At 43.0% G+C, this 12014-nt stretch overlaps 1 protein-coding gene across 1 annotated transcript in view; it reads right to left on the bottom strand.

The window, feature by feature from the left end:
* The window catches only part of LOC107293883, a 95749-nt gene that overhangs the window by 58474 nt on the left and 25261 nt on the right, over positions 1-12014 (bottom strand). Inside the window, exons 6-7 of the mRNA XM_029285483.1 lie at positions 11578-11882; positions 11144-11496 (exon numbers count right to left, since the gene is read on the bottom strand). Coding sequence (XP_029141316.1) covers positions 11144-11496; positions 11578-11882 — 658 coding nt within the window. The remainder of the gene's footprint in view (positions 1-11143; positions 11497-11577; positions 11883-12014) is intronic.

Raw genomic sequence — 12014 nt, 5'->3', positions numbered from 1 at the left:
ATCACCAGGTGAGAATTCCGAGTGAAACTTTTCCCACAATCAGGACATTCAAAGAGTTTCTCCCCAGTGTGAATCCTCTTGTGTCTCACCAGATTGGTGTGCATGCTAAATGTTCTTAACACATTGGGAGGATTGATCGAGCTTCTCTCCAGTATGGGTCCTTCCATGAATCATGAGGGAGCTATTCTGAGTAAAGTTTTGCTGCACTCCAAACATTTGTATTGGTTTTCATCATCTCATGAATAATCAATCAGCAGTCATTTGCAATCGGGGTGTTTTTCCCTCAAGAAGCCATCTGCGGAGGTTTTTCTACCACTGATATTCGTGGATTCTTGAGAAGACCAAAAATATTTCTGATTTCTTACCTGGTGGTGCTTTCCTTCCTCAAAGGCTTTAATTTAATGACTGACCATTTTGGCTAGCCAAGTGATCTTTTCCTTTCCACCGACTTCGAGGTCTTTCCCACTTTTTATTTATTTGGAAATTATCCTCCTTGACTTCTCATGTAATACTTTCTTGAGTTGCACATACTCTCATTTTTTTCCAGCTGAAAACTTTGTTCTTGTAATTCTCTCCCTTGTTTCTCATCTGAGGAAGGAGGAGAGTTTTTACACTTTCTGGAGGAAGTGGAAAAGATTTTGATTGATGCTTTGTTTTACATTTTAAGGCTGCTTCTCATTCTCTGTTGTCCAGAGTGCTCTTCTTGGCATCCTTTTCGTCTGTTAAGATTCATATTAATAGGTTAGTTTCATTATTGTTTAAAAAATGGAAGCAGGTCATGCGAAAGCAGCAAAAGAAACCCCATATATTACATGAAAACATCAAAATTCTAATTTAACCTCTAACATTAATTATGATTCATTTGGCAGATAGAAGACTAGCAAGATTCAAGTTCAAATATTGACTCAATTATAAAATTCTCTTTTTGGCTTGGAGAGATCACACATATATGCACACAAATGCCCACAGAAATACACACATGAGAATTTATGTATGTAGAGAATTTATGTCTATTTCAGTGTGTAAAGTATCCCAGAAGTGCGTTTTCTCATTTTTTAAAATCTAATTTAGAAAGATGGGGACACTAAGAGCTGAAATGGTGACTGAATCCTATGCAAGATTTAGAAGCATCCGTTTTGCCCATGACATTCCTCACTTGCCAGGAAAACAACATGTCAATAAAATCACAAGAAATGAAGTGTTATATGAAGTATGAGGGTGATGGGCGGATATGAAATACAAAAAAAGATTTTTTTTAAACATCCCAAATCTCAGATTCAGAACTGGAAGGCTCCTTGTAGGTCTTCCACCCCAACCCCATATTCAAGCAAGAGACCCTAACCATTTCAAACAAATGGCTGTCTAGTCTCTTCTTGAAAACCTCCCATGATGAAGCACCCACTTCTGAAGGCAAGGTGTTCCACTGGTTAATTTTTCTCACTGCTAGGAAAGTTTCTCAATTCCAAGTTGCTTCTCTCCTTGATTAGTCTCCACCCGTTGTTTCTTGTCTTGCCTTCTGGTGCTCTGGAAAACAAGTTGACCCCCTCTTCTTTGTGGTAGCCCCTCAAATACTGGAACATTATTATCACGTCCCCCCTAATCCTTCTTTTCTCTAGACTGGCCATGCCCAATTCCTGCAACTGTTCTTCTTATGTTTTTGTCTCCAGGCCTTTAAATTTTAGCCTCTCCAATCTCCCAGCAGAAAATTACAGGCAGAAGTTTTAATCATGCAGGGGTAAGTGTAAGAACATTTGGAAAGAGAAAAAAGCAGCCAACATGCTTCAGCTTCTCTGCCTTTACACCATGGAGGAAACCCAAGACCCTACTTGGTCCTGGCTTCTTCTTCGACCTGCCCTCCACTCACCTTCCAGTTGGTGCTTTAACCCTGGGAACAGCACGACTGCTGCCCTCCACATCTCCAACCTCCCATGGATGCGCTGGAAGAGGAAGTTCCTCTGCCCTTCCTTGACATCCTTTCTAGCAATATTCTATGGTATCAGTGCCTTTCATTTCAGCTGCTCTCCCTCAGTTTTGACCTTGTACCTCAGCCACCAATGATGCTGCATCTAGATTGACGGTTGTATAGACGCTGGAGTCGTATTAGCGCATGTATTTGTATTTTGTATTTTGCTATTTGCCAGCATTATGTGTCAGCAGGCAAAAAAGCTAATACAATCCTTGATTCTATAAACAGAGGCATAGAATCAAAAATCATTTGAAGTATTATTACCGCTTTATAAAGCCTTAGTAAGGCGAGACCTGGAATAATGCATCCAGTTTTGCTCACCACATTGCGAAAAAGATGTTGAGACTTTGGAAAAAGTTCAAAGAAGAGCAACTAAGATGATTAAAGGCCTGGAGACTAAAACATATGAAAAACTGTTGCAGAATTTTGGTTTGGCTAGTCTAGAGAAAAGAAGAAGTGGGGGGGGGATATGAGTGCAGTGTTCCAGTATTTGAGAGGCTGCCACAAAGAGGGGAGGGGTGTCAATTTATTCTCCAAAGCATCAGAAGGCAAGACAAGAAACAATGGATGGAAACTAATCAAGGAGAGAAGCAACCTGGAATTAAGGAGAAACTTCCTAACGGAGAGGTCAATTAACCAGTGGAACAGTTTGCCTTCAGAAATTGTGGATGCTCCCTCACTGAAGGTTTTTAAAAAGAGAGTGGACAGCTATTTGTCTGAAATGATATAGGGTCTCCTGCCTAAGCAGGGGGTTGGACTAGAAGACATCCAAGCCGCTTCCTTTTCTATTCCAATTGATTGATTGCATATAGGGAGGGGGGTTATTGGTTTCTGTATATAGATCTGCATTTTGCTATTTGCAATATATTCAGTATTAGGATTTTATTGCTGGAAGCCATCTGGAGTCACCTTAAGTTGGGCTGCCATATACCTTTTCTTAATAAATAAAAATACATACATACATACTAAAAGCATACAAACATAAATGAGCACCAGGAAAAACAAAACTTTTAAAAGTTTAAAAACTGTGTGAAATAGGCATGGCCCGGGTAGATCAGCTCAATGGAGTGAGAACAGAGTTAGAACGGCGATTGGCCATTGGAGCGTCACGACAGCACCTATGGGCCGGGTGCAAAGGTGGCCGGAATATAAGAAGTGCCCTCCCATTGACCGACACGGATCCCTGAAGATGCTGGCAGAAAGCCGGCGAAAGCTTGGGTCATTATTTATTAAAACCTTTTTAAACTTTTAAAAGTTTTGTTTTTCCTGGTGCTCATTTACTTTTGTATGCTTTTACTATGAACATTCCCAGGAATCAACTGTCGGTTTTTAGCATTGTTTTTAAGATACATACATACATACATACATACATACATACATACATACATACATACATATATCCTGCCTTTATTGTATGTAGAAACAACATATCTAACAGAGATCCCGGTTCTTTTTCTCTCCCCCAGCACAGCAGTTTCCCTTGACTCCGTGAAAGAGAACGACCACACTGGGCCAGAGAAAGGAAGCTCAGATCTCCTTCCTCACATATGATACTAAGACACATTTGACTAAAAAAAATAAAGAAAGAAAATGGTTTCTCAGTGGGGCTTACAATAAGATAATAGAAATCAAATTCAACATTACTCTACACATATCAAATTTTGCTTCATGTGGAATTTCTTCTGTGCGATAAGAGAGGACTTTTGTATAAAACACTGCCTGAAATCTGGGCATTTCAATGGTTTCTCCCCTTATATGATTTATAAGGCTAGACCTAGTGCTGAAATCTTTCCCACAATCTCGGCACATATATGGTTTCTCTCCTGTGAGTCCTCTGCTGTTCCACCAGGTAAGAATTCTGACTAAAACCCTTCCCACAAAACAGACACTTTCGTTATTGTTTAAAAAATGGCTGCAAAGCCTGTGAAAACAGCAAAAAAAACACCCATATATTACTATGGAAAAAAGCAAACTTATGAAATGCTAGTTTAACCTGTAAAATTAGTTATGATTCATTAGGCACATACAAGGCTAGCAAGATTCAAGTTCAAATATATACTCATATATCCAACCATGAAATTCTCTTTGTGGCTTGGGTAAACCTCAAATTATTAGCACTGCAAATTGTTATTATAAAATGGACCTGAACATACTGAGGATTATACAGATACATGTACATGCACACAGAAATACACACCTATGAATTTATTTATATAGAAAATCAATGTGTATTTCAGCCTGCAAAATGTCCCAGAAATCAATTTGCTCAATTAGTTTATATTTTTAAATCTAATTTTAGAAGGAGGAGGACACTAACCGAAGTAAGGGTGCCCAAAACCTATGCGAGATTTAAAGGATCCGTTTTGCCCATGAAACTCCTGGCTTGCCAGTAAAACAACATATCAATAGCATCACAAGGAATGAAGTGTTAGGTCAGTGTTTCTCAAGCTTGACAATTTTAAGGCATGTGGACTTCAACTCCCAGAATTCCACAGCCAGCATTGCTGGCTGTGGAATTCTGGGAGTTGAAGTCCACATGCCTTAAAATTGTCAAGCTTGAGAAACACTGTGTTAGGTGAAGATCGAGGGAGATAGGCGGTTAAAACATATGAAATAAATACTGTTTAAATGTCCCAATTTTTTCCATCTCCCAGCAGAAAATCACATTGAGCAGTTTTAAATCATGCAGCATAAGGATAATAACATTTGGAGAGAGAAAGCATATACAGCAGCAGCCGACATATTTCAGCCTCGTCCCTTCGCTGCTTCCACACCGCGGAGGAAAACAAACAGCCCGACTTGCTCCCGGCTTCTCCTCCGACCTGCCCTCCACTCACCTCCTAGGAGCCGCTTCGACCCTCGAGACAGCGGAAGAGCACCCACCGACGCCATCTTCCTCCCGTGGGTGAGCAGGAAGAGGAACTTCGTTTATCCTTCTCGTCTTCTTCTCATTCTCTCTAGCAATACCATACTCTATCGTTTCAACTCGTTCCACATCAATCTCCCCCCCTTTCCTAGAACAGCTCTGCCGCCGCTGTATCTGCTTTCTAAGTGCTTCTTTGTAGAGCGCCATCTAGCGATATACGGCTGAAGAACAGGCTCGTTCTACTTCAACCCTAAGGCGTTTGCAAGATCTTCTCGTTGATTCTGTGCTTCCTTTTGTGCCATCAAGTCGTATTCGACTCCCGCCGAGAATATGGATAGTTTTTCTCCCTCGGGTTCCCCAAGAGGGCAATCATTGTCCCTTGAGCTAAGCCCGAAGCTTGATTTGCAATAATCGACAACTAAACCAAAGGAAAGCGCCCTTTGGGGGTGGGGGTGGGGGTGGGGAAGGACGTGCAAATAGGAAAGGAGAAAGTGGACCTGCTTTGGTTCCAGTCACTTTTTCCTCTGTGGAGTGGGTGCAAGGTAACTCCTTAAAATTTGCCTGTGCAACTTAACGAAGCTGTAAGACTTGAGGCTTGACCCCTTGTCTCTTCTGTGGTTTTATTTTCTTTTACTTCCATGTTTAGCTAACAAACCCGGTATTTCCTGTTGGTGCCCCATCCCTCGTTAGCTATGGAAATTCAGGCGCCAATTGCTGTCACAACCCGAGAACCGTCCATATTTCTTTTCCAAGCTCAGGAGAGTGATGGAGGAGTCATTTCCCCCCCCTTCTGGACAGTTGGCACATTGGCTGGCTTCATGCCTTCAACAGCGGTTTGCTGTGCATAAGAAAATCACGAGAGGTTTTCCTGGCAGAGGAGTTCAAGCCATCGCTGCAGATTAAGAACTTTTGTAAGTGCAACTGAATAGGACAATGAGAGGTTGGCAGCCTGGAACTTCAACTCACCCTCTGATTGCACCCTCTGACTTTGCCTCCCGGAGAAAGGGCTGTGCAGGAGAAAGAGACCTGGGCCCTTCTCGGTCTGGGTTCAGGCTGGGGCACATCACCAAAACGGCATTGGTTGCAACTCTCATGGAGTTTTGGAGGGCTTGGAATAAATGGGATACAACCATTTTGTCCCTCCTAGACCTCTCATCAGGTTTCAATGCCATTGAGAATGACATCCTTGTGGACCAACTTTCGGGACTGGAAATGGGAGGCACTTTATTACGGTGGTCCTACTTCTGTCACCATGCCCAGTTCTGGTTGGCATTAGTAAGAGAAGAGGGGCCGAGTCTTGAACCCCGCAATTTAGGATGACCTGGGACAAAAGCCTTCTTTCGCTGTTGCTTTTTAAATTCGACATAAAAACACTAGGGGAGGCAATCCATCCTATGATAAACAATTACATACAGGTAATCCGGGACTTATAACATTTCATTTAGCAAATAATTGAAGTTACAACAGCACTAAAAAAAAAAGTGACTTATGACCATTTTTCACACAATAATTGCAGCATCCCCATTGTCATGAGATCAAAATTGAGATGCTTGGCAATTGACTACTTGTGAAAGTTACAGGGTCCTGGGGTCCTGTGATCTCCTTTTGTGATTGAGGTCCTGGACTCAGGGCTCCTGCTTGGGGGTCCTGGACTCAGGGCTCCTGCTTGAGGAGGTCATGGTTAGGGGAGGGGCTTTGCACAGATTCATCTGGTGCACCCATTGTGTCCTTTCCTGGACCTGGCCTTGCAAAGTGGGTCATTCATGCCTTGATGTCTGCCCTATGCCACCCAGAAACCTCAACTGGTTCAGAACGCAGCAGCGCATACAGTAATGGGGGGGGGCTCAGGTTATGAGGGCCTCTAGGTTGCCCATATCACACCTTTGTAGTGCGAGCTGCATTGGATTCATTTCTTTAAGGTGCAATTCAACATGCTGGTCATCACCTTTAAAGCTATTTCTTTTATCGTACCAATAGCACTTAAAATTATATACCACCCCAAAGTGCTTTATAGCACTCTCAGCTTACAGAGTCAGCATACTGTCCCCAACAATCTGGGTCCTCATTTTACCAAATTTAGAAGGATGGAAGGCTGAGTCAACCTTGAGCCCCATCAGGGTCAAATTCCAGGCTGTGGGCAGAGTCAGCCGGCAACACTGAATTCTAACCACTGAGCCAAGAGGGCACCTGTCATTATTGTCCCTCCTTTTATTATTTCTGCATCTATTTTACCAGATCAGATAGGGTGGGCACACACTAGCCCCTTCCCTTAACTATTGCCATCTGATAGGAGCTAGGAAGTGATCCTTTTCATTGCAGACCCTGCCCTATGAAACACTCTTCCCCCTGAAGTGTGGCAGGCCTTTATCCTCCTAGTCTTCCGTAAACTATGGAAGATCTAGCTTTTCCCCTAAACACTGGGATAAGAAGAGGCGCCTGCACATGAGAAGCTTAAAATGGCACCAGTTTTTTTTTTTATGCATTTGGCTTTAATACGGTTTTTAAGTTAACAGTTGATTGGGATCCAGCCAAAGTTTGTTATTAGATGGAAGGCTACATAAATCTTTTAAATAAATCAAGAGGAAAAAGAGATGAATACGAAGCGGCCCATCTGCAAGTTGCTTGAGGCACTGAAGATCTACACATTTATTTATTAAATTTATATGCCACTAAATTTATATACCTTGCTCAATTGTAGTACCTGTGAGAGGGATCTCGGAGTCCTAGTGGACAATCATTTAAATATGAGCCAGCAGTGTGCTGCAGCTACCAAAAAAGCCAACACAGTGCTAGGCTCCATTAACAGGGATAGAATCAAGATCACGTGAAGTATTAATACCATTTTACAATGCCTTGGAATACTGCATCCAACACTTGGAATACTGCATCCAGTTTTGGTCACCACGATGTAAAAAAGATGTTGAGACTCTAGAAAGAGTACAGAGAAGAGCAACAAAGATGATTAGGGGACTGGAGGCTAAAACATATAAGGAACGGTTACTGGAATTGGGTATGTCTAATTTAACGAAGAGAAGGACGAGGGGGGACATGATAGCAGTGTTCCAATATCTCAGGGGCTGCCATAAAGAAGAGGGAGTCAAGCTATTCTCCAAGGCGCCTGAAGGCAGGACAAGAAGCAACAGCTGGAAACTAATCAAGGAGAGAAGCAACCTAGAACTAAGGAGAAACTTCCTGACAGTTAGAACAATTAACCAGTGGAACAACCTGCCTCCAGAAGCGGTGAATGCTCCAACACTGGAAGTTTTTAAGAAGAGACTGGACAGCCATTTGTCTGAAATGGTATAGGGTTTCCTGCATGAGCAGGGGGTTGGACTAGATGACCTCCAAGGTCCCTTCTAACTTTATTNGAAGCAACCTAGAACTAAGGAGAAACTTCCTGACAGTTAGAACAATTAACCAGTGGAACAACCTGCCTCCAGAAGCGGTGAATGCTCCAACACTGGAAGTTTTTAAGAAGAGACTGGACAGCCATTTGTCTGAAATGGTATAGGGTTTCCTGCCTGAGCAGGGGGTTGGACTAGATGACCTCCAAGGTCCCTTCTAACTTTATTATTATTATTATTATTATTATTATTATTATTATTATTATTATTATTATTATTATTATTATTAATCCTGAGGTTCACTTTTCCAATTTAAATCCTTGCAAAGAGAAAGATAAACCTGTTTTGAGGAAGAATGGCATCAGGGGAAAAACTCGTTAAGAGACAAGAGACATCACACCAGAAACATCTCACTCTCAGGATTCAGAGGTTTATTAAAATTTAGACCACACAAGAAGTACTTACATACCATTTTACCCATTGCAAGGAGGGCCAAACCTTCAAGCAGTAGAGGGGGTGGCTTGAGGCCAATTGGCCCCCACCCCCTCAGTGCCACTCTTTTATACCCTAAAAATCACAAACACATGACTTCTGGGATTGCAACTGTCAGTGGGGTAAGTTCCTTGTTCTTGTTCTTGTTCCTACCACAACTTTCCATACCTCCACCCCAACCCTTTTGTGACGACACGTGTCAGAACAGTAATATCGGTGGGGTATTGCAAAAGATGCATACTATTCCAAAAAGAGTTCCTCAATTCCCATACCTTCTGCTTCCTAATTCTATAGATAAGAAAAAATGCACATAGGCCAAAGTCTTACAAAACAATAAGGCCACAGTTTTATACTTTGGTTCAATATCTCCAGCAGGCCCAAGGCCTGCACTTAATACCTACGATCCTGATATCTAACAAAAAGGTGCTAAACTAGATATAAAGAGATTAGTGATGGTTTATATATGTGTGTGTGTGTCTGTCTGTGTGTGTGTGTATGTATATGTATGTATGTATGTATATGTATATATATATACTAGCTGTACCTGGCCACGCGTTGCTGTGGCTCAGTCTGGTAAAAGAGTGTGTTGCTTTTACGTCCAACAGATAGCGCTGTTTTTCAAAAAAAGCATGTTTTTACCTGTCACAGGTGCGACATCTATATAATATAGGTATATAAAAACACGTGCGTATTCGAATGCAACATTGTGTTAAAATTTCAAAGCAATCGGTGAAGAACTTTCAGAGATTTAAGATTTTGAACAAACGAACATTTACATTTTTATTTATATAGATTTCCTTTCACAGTAGTTAGTAAGGCCAAGAGGCCTGGTTAACTTCTAATTTGAACAAAAGCAAGAATCACCTTTCCGAGACTCCCAGACGATACAAATTGCCATCAACCTTGCTAGAGGTTCCCCGCAGGCTTTGCATTTTGCCATTTGCTATGTATGGGGTTTATTGGTTTCTGTATTAAGGTTTTATTGCTGCAAATCGTCCCCCTTTATGATACCGTGTTTCCCCGAAAGTAAGCCCCAGCTTGATTTTTGGGGTGGGCCTAATATAAAACACCCCCCCAAGGTAAGCTCTAGTTTGGGGCGAGGGCACTCGCTTACCTTACCGGTAGGACCGCCACAGTCAGGCCTCTTAAGATGTTGCTTCTGAGGCAGGCCGGCCCGAAGCACCATGCAATGGCAATGGCATGAAGCGCCATGTGGCGTCCTGCAAAAGGCAAAAGGTCAATCAATTCCAACTTCTCACAAAAAAAAAATCTCACAAAGGTGGAATTGATTGACCTTCCCCCCCCAAAAAACTTTTTGTTTCCCTGCACGCAGGGACAGCGGATCATGAAGGAGAAATGGCACGGGGCTGGAAGTCAGGTAAGGAAAGAAATGCAATTCCTGGGGGAAGCTCCACGGGGAAGGGGTAGCTGGCATGGGTGCTGACGGCAGGACACCAGCCCGCTTCACCACCCTCCCTCCAGCGCTCCACCTGCCGCTTTGGTCGGCCTAGTTGCTCCCACCTCAGCGCCCTTCCTGCCACTGCCCAGCATGGCCGCCCTTGAGCTGCAGGGGCTGGCCTGGCACAGGAAGGGCACGCGCCCCGCCCGCCCGTTTCACCACCCTCCCTCCCTGAGCCTCCGGCGCTCCACCTGCTGTGCCTAGCCGCCCCCACTTTGGCACCCTTCCCGCCACTGCCCAGCAGGGCCGCCCCCGGGCTGTGGGGGCTGGCCTGGCATGGGAAGGGCATGCACCCCGCATGCACCAGTACCGTACCGGGTCCGCCACCACTCTTTTCCCGCCATGTTGTTTCTCCACCCCATGCACAGGGCCCACGCCACCCTACGTGTTCACGGCCTACTGGTATTGGCAAAAAGTAAGCCCTCCCCAAAAGTAAATCTTAGTGCTTGCTTCAGAGCCCAAAAGAAAGTTAAGACCAGGTCTTACTTTCGTGGAAACACAGTATGTAGAAATAACCACTGTGTAAAACCTTACTAAGGCTTACTAAATACCACTCTATAAAGCCTTAATAAGACCACACCTAGAATACAGCAACCAGTTTTGGTCTCCACACTATGAAAAAGATGTTGAGACTCTAGAAAAAGTGCAAAGAGTAACAAAGATGATTAGGGGACTGCAGGCTAAAACGTATGAAGAACAATTACAGGAGTTTAGCATGACTAGTCTAGTGAAGGACCAGGGATGACATGATAGCAGTCTTCCAATATTTGAGGGGCTGTCACAGAGAGGAGGGGTTCAACCTATTTTTCAAAGCACCTGAAGGCCTGACAAGGAATAACGGATGGAAACTGATCTAGGAGAGATTCAACCTAGAAATAAGGAGACATTTTCTGACAGTAAGAACAATCAAACAATAGAACAGCTTGCCTTCAGTAAGCTGTGTGTGATAAGGGAGGAACTTTGTGTGAAACTGTCTACAATCTGTGTATTTGAATGGTTACTCCCCTATGTGTAACCTTACATGACTTATAAGGTTAGACTTAGTACTGAAATCTTTCCCACAATCCGGACATTCATATGGTTTCTCTCCTGTGTGAGTCCTCCAGTGTATTACCAAACGGGAATTCCAACTAAAACTTTTCCCACATTCAAGACACTCATATGGTTTTTCTCCTGTGTGAGTTATCTGGTGTTTCACCAGGTATGAATTCTGTCTGAAACTTTCCCCGCAATCTGGACACTGATATGGTTTCTCTCCTGTATGAGCTCTCTGATGTCTCACCAGGTTAGAATTCTGACTGAAAGTTTTCCCACAATACAGACATTCATATGGTTTCTCTCCCGTGTGAGTCCTCTGATGGATCACCAGCTTGGAATGCCAAGTAAAAATTTTCCCACAATCCAGGCACTCATTCAGTCTCTCTCGTTTGTGACATTTCTGGTGCTTCACAAGTTCAGACTTGCAACTGAAACGTTTCCCAAACTGTGGACACTCATAGAGTTTCTCTCCCGTATGATTCTTCTGATGAATCACCAAGTTGGAATTCCGAACAAAACTTTTCCCACAATGGCATTTATATGGTTTCTCTCCTTTGTGAGTCCTCTGATGTCTGACAAGGTCAGAATTGCAAATAAAACATTTCCCACAATCTGAACACTCATATGGTTTCTCTCCTGTGTGAATCCTTTGGTGTATCACCAGGTCAAAATTCTGAGTGAAACTTTTCCCACAATCTGGACACTTATATGGTTTCTCTCCTGTGTGAGTCCTGTGATGTCTCACAAGGAGGGAATTCTGAATGAAACTTTTCCCACAATACAGACACTCATATGGTTTCTCTCCTGTGTGAGACCTCTGGTGTTTCAGCAGGTAGGAATTCTGACTGA

Source organism: Protobothrops mucrosquamatus, unplaced genomic scaffold (genome assembly GCF_001527695.2).
Source record: "Protobothrops mucrosquamatus isolate PMUCROS unplaced genomic scaffold, P.Mucros_1.0 scaffold1758, whole genome shotgun sequence".
NCBI lineage: Eukaryota > Metazoa > Chordata > Lepidosauria > Squamata > Viperidae > Protobothrops > Protobothrops mucrosquamatus.
The sequence above is the reverse complement of the archived record's forward strand: the minus strand, read 5'-3'. Positions and strand labels throughout refer to the sequence as shown.